This window comes from Ambystoma mexicanum, chromosome 2q (assembly GCF_040938575.1).
Source record: "Ambystoma mexicanum isolate Mex_15411 chromosome 2q, UKY_AmexF1_1, whole genome shotgun sequence".
NCBI lineage: Eukaryota > Metazoa > Chordata > Amphibia > Caudata > Ambystomatidae > Ambystoma > Ambystoma mexicanum.
The window spans coordinates 660,525,190-660,541,812 of record NC_090924.1 but is presented as its reverse complement, the minus strand read 5'-3'; the positions used below and the strand labels follow the sequence as shown (position 1 = coordinate 660,541,812).

The following is a 16,623-nucleotide window of genomic DNA, read 5'->3' as shown; positions in this document are numbered from 1 at the left end:
CTCTATATTAATTGGAAATCACTAGGCTCAATGCTATGACATAACCACATTATCCCATGGAGCATAACATTCTTAAAAGTTGTCAAAAGCATAACTGTCCTAGTATTCTTAGAGGACACTTCAATATGTAAGCCCCCTGATATGGCCTATGTAACAGGATGTTTATGTGGATTGAAATGTTCACTATGTATGTAACACTTGTGTATAGGCCCATAGAAATGTCCAATAAATGAATAAATAAAAGGGATGACTGGAGCTATCAGTTATTGGTGAAATGGTCTTATAAGAGTAGGGTCTTCAGGTCATCCTTGAAATGTAGGTTGGAGAGGTCAGTCTTATCTGCATTTGATAACTTGTTCTAGAAACATGGTTCACAACAGGAAAAAAAACCTGTTTCCGATTTTCCCCTCGTGCAGTTCTTTGTTTCCAGCCTGGTGTTGTTGGGGCATCTGGTGGTTTGCTGGCCTCTGAAGATGGTGACTCAGCCAAGTAGATTGGTGCTTGGTTAGTGACTGCTTCTGATGTGATTTGTTGCTTTCACAAATGAACTGTGCCACAAAGGTTTTGGTTTGATTTCAAATTGTAGTTTTATGGTTCACAAAAGGTTATTCTTTTTAACACCATCTCCCGATGGAGAGCCCTTTGTTGATGAAACTTGTTTCAGCTCCTCGTGAGCCTTTTTCAAATCAAGGCATTTATCACATATTCACATAAATCCAATAATTGAAAATTCCATATTGGATGAGGTCTATGTTCTTTAAAGAATCCCGGGTTTGAATCCCACCTGAAAAGTGCTGTCTGCATCTCAGCGCGACGCAATACCGAAGCCGACGCGCAGGGACTGCAGACAGCACATGTATTATTGTTGTCATTGCAGAGGTTTTAGGTGGGGCAGTATTATGGGCCGAGTTTTTAGTTGCTTTATTTGAGGTATTTTGAAGTTATGGGCAGGATTGAGTCAACGCATGTAAACAATGGAGTCAGAAAGATACCATGGCAGGAGAGAGGCCAACATGGCAGAGGTATTGCCACTAATGGAAGTGAAGGACTGGTACACCTTGAATAGAATAGAATGCAGGCTGTGATGTAGAGCAGCAGCTTTGTGTAGCTCAGCTCGAAAAAAAAAACAAAATCCCCTTTCGTGTTCCCCAGGAGAAAATCCAAGGTCAGATCAGAGGCACCCGAAGTGCACAGATAACCACTAATTGTATCCAGCTGCAGAGTCTTAATAGGGTGGGAATCGAATGCAAGTTGCGGGGAAAGTTGGTAGGCTGCACACTTTGAAGGATCCATTCATGAGAGCAGGGCAGAAGGTTCTGTGATGCCAATGGGCAATCCCAAATGAATTACAAGTAGACACACAACCAAAAGCAAATATATCCCTCAAATTGAGACTCGAGTGTGGTGCCCTGTTCACGTCACTACGGGGCACCTGGGGTTTGGAGGAGATAAGGAGGAGCCGTGTCTGGAAAGTTTCATGATTTGGGAATAGCAGGAGCTGAGCTGAGGCCAATAAATGAAGTGCAAGGTCAGGAAGGCAAATTGTGTGCACCACAGTGTCTACCTTAATGAGAAGTTCTTTTGTAATTGTTCTTTTATAAAGCACTTAAGAACGAGCCCAGGATTTGAACCTGGGTTGCTATGCATTGTCTTGCTTCAAAGAAAAACATGCTGTCCCTGAGCTAATCTCCCGGGCCTATATGTATATATATATTTCCAGTTGATAGTTTGCAAACGTTTACTATATATTGTGAATGGATAGTTTGGCTATTTTCTTCAATGAGAATGAGAATGAAAAATGTGTGGAATTAAAACGAAATGTCAATAAAGTGCTTCAAATGATTTTTGCATTCTAAAGAGAAGTCACAACATATCATAAGTACATTGTTAAATCTTTAGCTGCATGTTCAAAATACCTTTAACTGCTTTCTATAAAGAAATGCCATGCAGTTATAACCTTCTAAGATTTGATTGTGTTAAATGGGTGTTGATTATAACTTAGACCATAATACATATTTTTTATGTCATGATTTTAATTAAGCATAACATCAAAATGGATCCACAAGCCTCAACCAAATTCTGCAATTATGTCATTTATTCCAGGAGAATCTGTGCAAGATCCACTTATAGACTAAGGTGTTTTATTTGAATGTTCATCAGCTATCCATCCGCTTGCAAATATTATTGGATTGTCACAGTTAATGTACTGTCAAATGAGACTAATCAGGGAATCAGGGAGATAGAAACAATTAGTGATTGGTAGCGGGGGTTCACAACATACTTTGTAATTGTTAAGTGACATGACACAAAATCATTCCTAGTAAACTGGTGTGTCCCTCTATCCAGTAGTTAATATGCCTTTAAGAGCCTTTTAAATGGTAAAATATCATGTTGATTGAAATCATCCACACACTGAATCCAGTAGTTACTGGGAGACCCACACACATCGGTCTGCTCTCACTGGCTAATGTTTTCAATCATTTAGCAGGTTGCATAGCCTAATAAACATCAAGAATATACCATGTAGCATTTGTAGAAGGTTTTTTGGAATCTATTTTACAAGCTTGTTATAAGAAAGCTATTAAAGCAGTGATGGTGGGATATTATCCTATCAAGCACAAACAATAAAAACGGACTACATTTCGTGGACTGTGTCATTTTTTCTTGATGCTTGTAATTGAAATATGTTGAATGGTGTTATGTTGCTCGAGAAGTAAAGAGTACAGTGGAGCACAATCCTTTGCATCTGTGTTGTTAATAGAACTATGACTTTCTGTAACGTTAGCAGGGAAAATCTGGATTGTGATGCCTTCTTCAGAATTGAGAAGTCCAGTGCAGATAGGACTTCATTCTCCAATTTTGTTTATATTGTGTTCATCTTTGTTTGAAAAATCTGTTCCCCACCTCTAGCCAGAGTCTTCCATTCGGTGTTATGTCAGTGAGACTACTTAAGTATCTAGTTTTTGCAATGTGCTCATCCAGAGCGACCGAAAATGTTTAAGCATCCTTGCAATTTCAACTATGAGTTCAGGTACAGGAAATGGAGCAAGGATAGAGGATTGGAGGGCATGCTTACATCACAAAATGCTTAATGGGAATCCCTACTACTCCTAAAGCTACATCATATGTCATCAATGACCCACTGAAAATGTCCTCGCACAGCCAATTAGCAAGGGCCGCAGACATCTGGCCATGACAAGTTCGGCTTAGGAAGATGAATGTTCTTGGTGTTGCCACTTAAGATGTGCAGCTAGAATTCCTACTTCAGTTTGGACACATTTGACCTTATGAATATTGTGGCAAAAAAGATTGCATTTTTGTGGCTCTGCTTGATGAACCCCCCCATGGCAGTTTTATGATATCTTTGACCGGGAGCGTGAATCTGCATGCAAAGCAATGCAGGAATGCAAGAACCTACTTACAAAAAGCCACCTGTTACAATACTCATACATATTTATAAGGATGTTAGAAACAAAGAAGATTTGTAAAGTACTAGGAAAGCGAAAGAGAGAAAAATGTGTCTTACCTGTGGAGTGTGTGCACCGGCAGCTCTGCCCTTTCTAGTTGTCCATAGCAGTTAGTTTTTGCTTCTGGGATAAAGGAATATTTTTCCAACATAGCTGATGCAGCTGTGGAGATAATTCCAAGGCCGTCCCTTACTCGAGCTTCCAAACTGTAGTCCCAGTCATCGTACGAGACAGAAATTAAACCAGATGGAAACTCATAGGGGATAATTTCTGTGTTGCCCGTGGCCAGGCTGGGAACTATCCAAATGTATCCATGCCCCGTGAGACCCAGAGACCGGGCCTCGTCCAAAATGTAAACAGCTTCATCCTTCGAGCAATAAAGAAGGATCACCGAAGAGCGGATTTTCTTCAGCTGAACCTGTGTCCTGGCATCACCATACGAGATATCAAGTGTGATCACATTCTGCACCTCCCAGCCAACAAAACTGTTGTCGACAGTCGTCTTGATGAAACTTATAAAGTCCCGATATCCAGGAAAGGTGCTTGTCACAAGTGAAAAGACATGCCAGTCATACTCTTCCATAATGTTCAGCATGACGATGGCTTGTTGCTGGATGGATGCTCCAAACTGGAAGAACGTAGACATCACGTCCTACAAGAGAGAAAAGAGTGGACAAATGCCATCATAAACAAGACGCGACTCGAGCAACATTCAACAAACATTGAAATATTTCCAACACAAGATTCATAGGTTTGATTGCTATTGTATTAAGAAAACTCAAGTGATTCTGCTAACACTAAAACAAAAATAACTGATTGTAATCAAGGGCCAAATTCAAAGACATCTTTGTGTGCATTCTCTGGAAGTAAAGTATCATAATTTGGCAGCCATTTTGGCATGTTTAGCTGATGAGTAATGATCAATGGGGCTAGCATTACAGTATGGAGGCACCTCTCTTGGTCTATTTGTTTTCTTTTCATAAATTGTGTATTTTTTGAGAGGGGCCCATTTCCACAGCAATCACCATTGCATCCAACTCACAGGACAGAATTTCATGTTGCCTGGTCATATGGTACTCTCACTCATAGGAGTCCAAATCATGGGTGCTGAATCCTGCACAGACTGAGGTATAAAAACATATGGATAGACTACTGGATATCAGATGTATTGTTCAACCTGAACCTAAGAGAACGAAAGGAATGTTTGGTACAAGGAAAGTCCCATTATGTATACTGCTTGTATTGACACAGGTTTGAGGTGAACAATTCTAGCAGAGAACTGGAGAAATAATACTGAATGTAATGAACATTAGCACATGGAGATCATTATTAAGCTCCTGTCAGATAATGAGAAGAATGCAGTCAATAACTACTGGTATTGTATCAAAGTCCTCTAACTTCTGCAACAGACAGCCAAACAACATAAAACATGTTTCTGCGGTCAAGAAACCGCAATGCAAATTCTCAGCAAAATGTCTTTAGAAAGGACGCGTTTTACTGCTCTTTGAACCTGACAGTCAACATCCAATTTAACATGAAGTGAAAGAAAAATCATGGAGTAAAGTTCTTACACTTGTATTCAGACACTTTTTATTGTTCTACTGCAACTAACGCACGCTGATGCTAAAGCTGTTCCAATTAATACAGTTTACAGTTAAATTACTGATGACAACCTTGTTATTTAAACATTACAAAATAAAACCATTTTAATTGACTAACCTATTTGCTGTATTTATTGTTCTCTCTGTTGCGCTAACATTTACTTCACTACCACAATTCCAAAGCCGAAATTGCTATTACCACTATTGCTACTATGTGCTAATAGACAGGTAGACTGCCAGGGAAGTCAATATCACTTGTGATAATGATTCTGCCCGAATTCATGGCCCTTGGATATGCCGCGGGCCATACATTCTGTGTGGGTCATTATCCCATGATAATGACAACTCCCTCTTTCTAAGTCTATATTATTCTACCCAAAATCTCTCGGACAACAACATCAGCGCTCTACCTTAGATTTCTAGTCCTGTAGGAGACTCAAACACTATAGATGCATTTCACAAAAATGAAGTTGATATGGTAGCGAGAGTTAAAATAACATTCTCATCAAATGGTAGCATTAACAATATGTTATATTCTTTTGCAAGTGATGACACAAAGCACACATTTAAAGGTTTACACAGCTGTACCAATCAGGGCTCCATTTAAGGTTTTGAAGTGAGAATATTGTAATTCCAATTTTTGTGGTGTGAAATGATTCTTTCATGAACAGAAATGTAAAACCATCGCTAGACCCCACGCTCCCCAAAAACTACCAACCCATTACTATCACAGAACACTACATCACTACCCAGCCCCAACAATATATCACCACAAACAACCACCTCAACCCCTCACCCCCTTCCAATCAGGATTTCCACATGGACATAGCATTGACACTTCACATCCCTAATGGCTTAAACAACATCACTGACAAAGGACTACTCATACTCCATTCAACACCATCGACCACGCCATTCTCCCAAATATGTTATCCCCAGGCAATGTCAGAACACACTTTGCCCCCATGACCCCTTATCGATCAGACGCCACCCCAATCAAGTACTGGGTATCACAAGGACCCTCCCCCTCTCCACTCTTCTTCAACTTATATGTATAATCGCTTGGAGAGAACCTTAAAAGCACAACAGACATTTCCACCAATACAAAGATGATACACAAATATACTTACAAATGTCATCCCCTTCGACCAATTGGATGACCACCCACTTCCTCAATCTCAACCCTTCCAAAATGGAATAGATCCTCATCTTCCACTAGACGCAAAACCCAACCTCACCACCTTGATCAAATAACCTGGCATGGACAACCAAAACTTATCCCGCTACATACCTGCCAAATCCCTTGGCTTCAGCATCGTCCACTCCACCTTTCCTTCATGGATGACATAACATTTACTACCAAAACATGCAATCAACAAATGCACCTCTTCTGCAAGATCAGACGCATCCTTCCCCTGACAACTTCTGCACTGTAGTCCAAGCACTTGTTCTGTCCAAGCCGGACGACGGCAATGTTGTCCTCACGTGAATCGCCAACAAGACACTTGCCCCCCACCCCCTGCCAGCCATACAAAACACAGAAGTGAGACTCCACTTAGACAAACATTCACACATCACCCAAGCTCTTGCCAAGCTCCACTGGTACTCTATGCCTGGAGAATTGCCTTTGAAGGACTCTGCATTGTCTTGAAAGCTAACCACCACAAAACTTAATGTTACCTTCACAACACACTCATACCCAACAGCCACACAAACACCAGAAAAGCCAGCATGCATCTTCTACACATTCCACTCTGCAAACTAACATGCACACAAAAACAAGCATTTACCCACTTAGTGCCACGGCATAGAACACCCTTCCTCCTCCCACTCACGCTTCACTCTCCATCACCACATTCAGAACGAGCCACAAAACATATCTGTTTGCCCACACATAACCCTGCCCTCCTCACCCACTCCACTTGTCTACCACAATGATCCTATCCTATCCTGAAAATATTTTGTAACTTCCGTTTCACCCCTCACCTTTTCAACCTGTGAACCATGTAAGTCCCTATCTGGGTAGAGCCAGCACTGAACAAAACATTCAAATAAAATAAAATATAAAACAACTTGCATTCCAAATAGGGGCATTTTTAGGAGAACAAAAATGTATTTTTAGACTCAAACATTTACCTTTTTGTAATTCACATTTCTTTGGACCTGGTAGTTAATGCAAATACATTTCTCATTTCAGGGCAGGCAGTCATAACAATGCACAGCCTTCTGGTGGCGCTGTTCTGCTGGTACGCCGGATACACACATATTTGTGCTGAGTTAGGTGGAAAGACATGCTTGCTGTTTGATATTTTTTTGGTTGAAAATATTTTTACTCTCTTTTTTGTTGGTAGAATGTACCTGCTTTTGGGGAGTAAAAGCAGCCAGTACACAGCTCATCTGTAGGGCAACAACCAAAACTCCCACCTCCTTCCCTCTGCGTCCACATTCTCAATTTAACATAGAAATGCACCATCACAAAATATTTTTGAATATGTGATATTGGAATTAAGTTTACACCAAGGACGTTGACTGAACATAATTTCGATTATGTGATATGTGGGAATAAACTGCAAGGACATTGTAAATAATCGTGGTGTGGTAGTGTGCACATTAAGTACACATTAGGGGCCTCGTAATGAACAGATTGTAAGTTATGCACATGTGTAAAATGCAATATACTACACACACCTGCACATGTGATATCAAATGCAAAGTCCAAAGTAATTAGGAATGCAATAACATTCTAATTAAAATTCATCAAAGAAAATGTGTTTTCTTGAACCTGCATTGCAAATTATTTTCAGGAATATTTATTTCAATATTGCCGCGATTTTGAATGTATGTCTTGAGGGCTGTGGATTGAGCAAAAAAGAAAAATCGCAACTAAGGTGCTGGGCAAAATGTATGCCTCTCTCCTCCAATGTACGCGACACTGAGGCAGATCCCCTGGTACCTGGGAGGAAGGAGGGTGAAGTTATGGCCAGGGCACACCTGTGCTGAAGGCATCCAGTGGCCAATGCAGATGGTTCTTTGCTTCTATATAGATGTGGGTGAAAAGCATCTGCTGCATTGTGGATGTTTTGAGGTCATATGTCGTGTCGGTCTTTTACTCACATGAACAATAGCCCCAGAAGTATCAAGAATTTATAGTATATTAGAACCCTGGTGAGGGTCAATCAGAATGTAACAAACACTCTGATTGGAACTCGCCAGGGCTTTACCCAACCGGCAAACCCTCGGCCGGGATTCCATTACTTTGTTCCCGGCGGCGGGCGTGGCAGCCCCTCAGCCAATAAGGAGGCTTGACACGGGGCCATCCCCGCTCCAAGTCTCCACACGGCTGGGGGCTGCCATCCTCCTGCAACGGGGATTCAGGTGTGTGTTTTTTTCCCTCCCTGCTCCCCTGCAAACAATCCCCTCCCCGCCCTCCCAACCCCAATGACCTTATTTCTCCTTTTTCAGGAGGGAACGCCAGTGCTTAATTTGTAAAAAAATAAGTGCCAGTCCCCAAAAAATATTGGCCCCATAATGCCGGGCGCAACGCCACCCTCAGTGTGGGCTCGCCGGCCGCACCAGTTCAGTGCTAGACCTACCTAGATCGGCCCCCCACCAGCCCATCACACTGGTGCTGCTCCATGTCACATGTTTGGCGCTGCAGAAACTGCTGGCACAGGCTAGTAGTAAATACGCAACTAAGACATGCTCCTCCTGTAACTGCGTCTCGATGCCCCCGGGCTGTGTGAGCGCTTTAAAAATGCAAATAAATAAAAAAGCATTCTGTTTCAGTCACTGTTGCACTATATTTATCTCTACCCCTTCTTCCCCATCTGACAGTCTGTTAAAGTACACCAAGTATTGCAAATCGGTTACCTCCAGGAAGAGCACCCTCCCCTCAGCCCGTTCTTCAGTCACCTCATCCAGGTGTTTTGTGTAATCAATTTCCTCTCAAGCCCTTATCAGTCATCGCATCTCATAAATGCATCCCCCTTCACCCTTCCTTCAAGCATGAGCATGGTGTTGTATAACTTGGAAAAAGTCATTTCTCCAAGACATAATTGTGAAATCAACGACCTGTGCTACTTCTGCTTTATGGCGTCTTTCCACCTTAACATATATTAAAAAACTAAATATGTTTTGTCATCCAATATTCAGGAGCCAGAGGAGAATGCATATTTGGATATCTCCTTCCCACTGACATGTTCTTGACATACTACCGATGACATTAAAAAGAACGGAAACACCCAGGCAAAAATTCACAGTTCATGTTTCGCTTAGATGAATGCTATCTTAGATCGGACTGGGGCATACAATTGTCTCGAGTCGGGCTCGGTACCAATTAAAAAGTGGCCAAAGTTGCAAACAACAATTAATTCCTTTTGTGACAGACACTAGTGGGACCACGTTGCCGCCCGTGTCCCGCCCGGTTCTGGGCTTTGACCTGCCTTGCCGCAATCACTTAGGCTACCTTCCGTGGGGCCACCACCGCCACGGCCATGCTGAGCCCGATGAGGACAAAAATAGGTGCACAGCGCAGCGGCCCCCGGAAGGTAAGATTTTAAAAGAAAAATCGTATATTTGCGCGGCTGGGGCCCATCACTTTTAAAGTGATGGGCCACAGCCGCCACTTGAAATAAGTTATTTCTTTTAAAACCGCCGGCCCCACCGAAGGTCACGTTTTCAAAGAAAAAAGTAAAACACATACTTTTGGGCACAATCCACGGGCCCGCCCGGCCGCCCGCGGCAGAGTCATCCGACTCAGTCTGCGGCAGCCAGCAGCCCCATGTCACAGAAATTGGCCTGGGCCTGGCAAAGACTGCAGTCAGCAGCACACTTCACACAGGTCACACAGACAGAAGCCTGGGCGCGGACGGGCCCCTGGTGGGGTCCTGACTCCTGGGCAGTCAGGACACCACCAGTGGACCGTGCTGCCGCCCAGGCCCCCACCTGGGCCTTCCTTGCCTGATCACTTGACCATGACAGGCTCAGGCTGCACCGCATGCAACAACAAGTGTCTTACCTGATTTGCCAGCTGGGACTTGGTATCCTGTTGGGCCTCAGGGTGGGCGGGGCCGGGTGCGCACACTGGCACCTGCACAAATGAAAAAAGCAGGCATAAGGGGCCCCAGGAAGCAACTAGGCCGCACCCCGGAGTGCAGCAGGGTAGGCTCTCTCTCTCACAAGTCAGGACCGACGACGCCACGCCTCGACACCTTCACTTCACAGTAACTCGTGAAATGAAGGTGACGCTGTGCTGCCCCCTGTGACAACAACAACACATCACCATGTAATTTCACTGGCTCAGAAGAACAGCCAATGAAAACTGCACATTCTTTGTTACTATACAGAATGTATCAAAAACTGCATTGTAACAACAGAATGGTCGTTTTCATTGGCTGTTTTTAACAGTTTGTTGTTCATTGCTATTGCCGGCCCCTCCCAGGCCCAGCCAGCCATGGCCTGCAACCTGCAAGCACGAGAGAGATCGAGATCAGAATGACAAATCCCAATGATTTGTAATCAAAGCGAAGTGAAAGAACAAACAAAGCAATTGTACATGTGCTGGCCCCGCATGAGTTCCGGTGCCCAAAAAAGAGTGCCGGTGTTGGCCACCGGCAACCACCCCCACAAATTAAGCACTGGGGAACGCGCTGGGAACACTTCTGTTCCCAGCGCGTCCACTCCCGATGGCCATTTTCTTTGATCTTTGCAACGTTTCGAAACAGATCTTGAGGGCCGAGGTACTAATACCAATAAGCCCCTCCACTCGGGCCTATAACTATGGGCCCCGGGGCATTACCTGACTCTGTAATGCCCCGCGGCTCGGTGCTTATAGCTTAAATATATGTAAGACGTGACTCACTTATCATTCCCACTGTAACCAGGTGACACAAGTAGTGTAATTCAAATAACTGGCCACACCAAATCAGCATTTCGGTTCACTAAATACTCACATCAGCCCACATTTGTAGCTGAACAGAATTCTTGTTAAGCTTAACTGTATTTCATTGATGATAATCGTACCAGATGTACATAAAAACAAAGTGATGAACGCCAGCTGCTACTGCAATACAGGCTTGCTTACGAAAATCATCATTTCAAAGCACACAATGTTTGCTGATGTGTTATTTGTGTGGATTAAAATGGTTCAGTGAAAGGCAGTTTTCATGCACAAAATGTGTCTCAATAGATCACAAAACTGTGAAAAATGTTTTTATAGATTATCAAGTAAGACTGTTCACCATTATAGAAACAGTCCTATTTGGCTGCGTATTGTTGTGAATAGCATTGCTCCAAGGCGCGTGCCATCATGCGTGCTTCTGAGCTCTGTTTGTTTACGGAGGGGAAGCTTGTGTGAGTGGTGACGGTTGGAAGGAGACAGCTGGAGGAGCGGTTGTCCGGCGGGCTCGCCGTAATAAACCAAAAGTTATTGCTCACCTTCTTCGCCCTGTGTCTTCTTTACATTGGCGATGAGGACGAACTCTGCAGTGAGCCCGTGACGGGAAGCAACCTGCAGCAGACACCGGCCAGGTCAGGAGACCGCTTGTGTGCTCCGGCGCCCCTGCTTTCCCTGAGGCCCGAGGGAACGCAGTTAGAGGTGCCGCCGGAGCCTGCTGCCAGCCTCCTCAACCAGCGCGTACTCCCGGAGGCCCACGGGAGTGCTGCGGGAACGCTCCGGCCCCGCTCTCTGCCATCAAATTTCCCAGGTGAGAAGGGGCATGGGGAGAGCGGGGAGAAGCAAGGCCACAGGGGCGTTCCCGTCTCATCGATCAACAACGCTGTATACAACAGAACGGCAGCGTAGCCATCCCGGCCCGCCCACATTCTAGGAAGTAACTGCGAAACAAGCCCCACCGACTCTTGTACTTGATAGTAAACAAACAAGTGACTACAGTTGTTAAAGGGGAACATACCTAATATACTTGCAGGCTATTTAAAAGAGGATGCAGATCTTGGAGTCTGATCTCACTGACACTATTGCAGAGAAAGCGTGGAATGTAAATTGTAACATAATATTGTTTTAAATAGGAAAGCACACATATTCTTTGGATTCAGATTGAGCTGCAATAAAATTTAGGTTTATTTTATTAAGTAAGTTTCTGATCTCTGAAGATTCAAAATGGCAGCAGCCAGTATGGCCCCACCTCCTCCTTTTCTAATTGAACCAGGAGTCTCACCGATAAGGTGGGACAGGTGGAAAAAACTTTTTGATACATATCTTGTGGCAATTGGAGGTGACAAATTTGCTGCAGCAAGAAAGGAAGCAATTCTTCTGCATAATTTAGGCACAGAGGGGCGAAGTGTATATGAAGGTTTGCCGCAGCCTCCACAAAAAGGCTAAGGAGATGTAGACCAGTACACTCTTGCAGAAAGGAAACTTGAAATTAATTTTGAAGCTAGGAAAAACATAACATTTGAGAGACACACATTTTTTCAGAGAACACAAGACACAAATGAACCAGTAGAGAACTTTATAGCGGCATTGAGATCTCTGAGCCACACATGTGAATTTGGTCAATTGATGGATTCACTAATAAGGGATCAGATAGTACCTGGTACTAACAACATGAAGATTCAAGAGAGACTTTGACTAAAGATGCATCTTTGGAAGTAGCGGTGGAAACTGCCAGAAGTATGGAGCAGACGCATAAGTACATGTCGACTATGAAGGGGGACAAGCAAGAAGGAGAGGTGGCAGCTGTGAAAGGGATCAGAAGATTGAATTTGAATAGAGAGAGCAAATGCTACAAGTGTGGTAGCAATCGCCACATATCAACGAGTGCATTCGGTCCGGCGAGGAACGTTAACAGTTTAAAGTGCAAAAAGAAAGGACATTTTGCAAGGGTCGAGAGATGGGTCAGGTTCATGATATTGAAGCTGGAGCAAGATTCCCTGAACAAGAATATAGTCTGAGCACAGTCCAGAACATGCAAACCAGACATGTGTTGGAGATAGTAGAAGTATCCAATAAAAACAGTTCTCCGACAGATGTATTTTTGATAAATGGAAGAGTGGTTACGTTAAAGGTCGATAGTTGTTTGCCTTGGACTTTGATATCTAAAAAGACATATGAAAGCTGTTTGCAATGAAAACTCTCTGTACTGAAGGAGCATGGCATTGAACCATATGCTTTTGGCATAGTGAGGATTGAGGTGTTGGAGAAATTTCACGCAGCTATTAAATATAAAGGGAGAAGTTGTGAAGCAGAAATATATGTGAAGCAAGAGGGTTCTTCTCTTTTAGGTTGGGGTGAGCAACGTAAACTAGGTATCAGGATTCAAGCAAGTGCAGATGAAACAGTTACAGTTGCAGAAGTGAAGGACAAGTGGGAAAGAGATTTTACCAAGGTATTTCAAGAGGATTTAGGGATGCTCAAAGGGTTTGAACATGAGAGTCGTCTGAGATCATGAGCGATATCAAAGGTGCACAGAGTGAGGACAGTACCTCATGATTTGAGAGATAAATTGAAACTGGAGATTGAGACTCTGATGCAAAAGGGGATTATAGAACAATGTGAGAGCTCAGAATGGTTGTCCCCGATTGTGGTAGCTGCAAAACCGAATAGACAGATAAGGCTTTGTGCGGACATGAGAGATGTAAATCAAAACATACTAGTGGACAGACATCCATTACCGATAATTGGGGATACTTTGTCTACTCTCAAAGGCACTAGAGTGTTCTCTTTGATAGATCTTTCTCAGGCATATCATCAAATTCCTTTGAAAGAGGACTGTCAAAATCTAACCGCGTTCATAACACCTTTCGGTACCTTTAAGTATTGTAGAATGCCTTTTGGACTTGCCTCAGCGCCATCAGTGTTTCAGAGAGTGATGGACACGATCTTAGAAGGGAAAGAGAACATTATAGTATTTCAGGATGATGTGTTGGTGTATGCAAGTAGTGTGGATGAGCATGATCTGATTTTAGCCAAGGTATTGAGCAAACTGTCTGAAGCAGGTTTGACAGTGAAGAGAGATAAATCCAAGATTGCGGTACATAAAGTGGAATACCTTGGGCATGAAATTGATGAGTCTGGAGTGAAACCAAAGAGAAGCTTAGTAGAAGCAGTAAAGAATGCACCTGTACCAAACAGTAAGTATCAAGTGAGGTCCTTTTTAGGTCTTGCTGAATATTATCATAGATTTGTTAAAGATTTTGCAATGGTTTCAAATCCCATAAGGATGATACTCAAGAAGGGTGCCAAGTTTGAATGGACTGCAGAGTGTGCTGCAGCATTTGAAAACATTAAGGAGGGGATATGTGAAGCTCCTTCGATTGGAAGATTTGATCCATATGATAAGACAGTGTTGGTAGTCGATGCAAGTATACTGGGTCTTGGAGCCATGTTAGTACAATATGACAAGGATAAGAGTGAGACGGTCATTGCATTTGCATCAAGAGCATTGAAAGGAGCGGAGTCGAAGTACTCTGTTATAGAGAGAGAAACTTTGGCTATGTACTGGGCCATAAGGCACTTTAAATATTTTTTGTGGGGTAGACAGTTCGTTGTTAGATCAGACCACAAACCGTTGGTGCAATTATTTGAAAGTGGCAGGTGGGCTTTAGGTTCACCCAGGGTTAGTAGATGGGGTTTAGGACTACATGCATATGACTTTGAGGTGAGTTTTCTGCCAGGAAAGAAAAATATAGTTGCGGACTGCCTATCCAGGTTGCCTATTGAGGACATTGAATTTGAACTAGATGATAAAGTTATGGAGGAGTCAGTAGTACCAGAAGTGATGGAAGCGATTAGTCAGGAAACATGGTTGCAGGGAGAAGAAGCTGATCTTGATCTTAAGTTAATTAAGGAGTGGACGGTGAAAGGATGGCCCCAAAAGAAATCCTTTGAAAGGAAATTTGATGTATGGTGGGAGCTCAAGGAAGAATTTAACATTTTTGAGGATAAGTTAAGAAGAGGGATGTGTATTATTCCTCCTGAGTCTGTCAGATCCAAATTGCTTAAACTTGCTCATGAGGGTCACCCGGGGGAAGTGGCTATGAAAAGAAAACTTCACCAAAATTATTGGTGGCCTCGGATCGACAAAATGTCTGAAAAATGGGTGAAGGACTGCATGATTTGCCAGACGAGTGATAAAACTAAAGTTATACGTGAGACTCCAATGAGTTCTAATCCTGTTCCCAGTGAACCTTGGCCCAAAGTTGCTGTGGACATTATGGGTCCAATAAGAGGTCTAGGTGGAGGTTTGAGGTTTCTGTTTGTACTAATTGATTACCATTCTAAATGGGTTGAATGGGAAGCTGTTAAAGATGTCACAGCTAGAGAACTGATAACATTTTTGGAAAGAGTGTTTTTAAGAGAAGGGGTGCCAATGGAACTTGTTTCAGACCATCGGGTTCAGTTTGTGTCAGAAGCTATGCAAACATTTCTTAGAAGCTATGGCATAAAACACATCAGAACAGCGTTGTATCACCCAAGAGCAAATGGTCTTGTTGAAAGGGTCAACCGATGGCTGAAAGAAGGGTTGCAATTAGCTATGAGAGGGGGGCAATCATGGAGAGAAGTGTTGAATGTAATGACTTGGAGTTATATAACCAATCCACATTCAGTGACAGGAGTGTCACCTTTTGTGTCTCTGAAGAGTAGAGAACCAGGATCTAAATTGTGTCCGGGCTGGTTGGGTGTTGCCAAAGTGATTCATGTGGACAGAGAGCAGATAATGAGACTTATACATGCCAGTCAAGAAAACAGTACAACGGATTTTAATGTTCATGAGAAAGTAAAGGAACGTGAGTGGAAGGTGGGAGAGAAAGTGTATGTAAAGAACCCCAGATTGGTTAATAAATGTAGTGAAAGTAAATACTTAAGTCCAAAGAAGATATCAGCAGTGAAAAAATCAGTGGTAATTTTGGAAGGAGGTCAAGTGTGGTCAAAAGGAAGAATTGCAAAAGCATATGGTGTAAATAGACTGTGTGATACAAAAAGGGAGTGAGAATGAAGAATTGAAGAGTAGGAATGAATGCAGAGTTGCTGGGAAAGTGGGATTGAGGTTCAAACCAGTTTGGATGAAAGACTATATGTAGTGAACTCATGAAATATTGTGTGGAAAGAATATGAGGTTACAAACGTTATTAATTGATGTTGATATTTTTTTTGATTCCACATTTGTTGCAATTGTTAATGTTATATTTTGTTTTATATTTCCTATAGTTATTATATTGTGTACTTGTCATTTACATAATCTTAAATGTGTTACAAAGTTCTTTAAAGGTGAAATTGTGTTTGTCCTCCTAGGGGGGGAGATGTGTTGTGAATAGCATTGCTCCAAGGCGCGTGCCATCATGTGTGCTTCTGAGCTCTGCTTGTTTACGGAGGGCAAGCTCGCGTGAGCGGTGATGGTTGGAAGGAGACAGCTGGAGGAGCGGTTGTTCGGCGGGCTCGCCGTAATAAACCAAAAGTTATCGCTCACCTTCTTCGCCCTGTGTCTTCTTTACACGTATCCTAGCATGACCACATATTCATTTTACTTTTTTGAAACTTCACACAATCGTATTTCAAAGAAAGAGGTCAAGGAGCAGATTGCCAGAGAAGTTACTAT

The 16,623-nt window shown here is 42.9% G+C and overlaps 1 protein-coding gene across 2 annotated transcripts in view; it reads right to left on the bottom strand.

Annotated features, from left to right (window-relative positions):
* Window positions 1-16,623, bottom strand: part of GRIN2A (glutamate ionotropic receptor NMDA type subunit 2A) — a 2,125,912-nt gene that overhangs the window by 1,289,798 nt on the left and 819,491 nt on the right. For both annotated transcript variants that reach the window (XM_069647845.1, XM_069647844.1), the window contains exon 3: window positions 3,527-4,119. In XM_069647845.1, coding sequence (XP_069503946.1) covers window positions 3,527-4,119 — 593 coding nt within the window. The remainder of the gene's footprint in view (window positions 1-3,526; window positions 4,120-16,623) is intronic.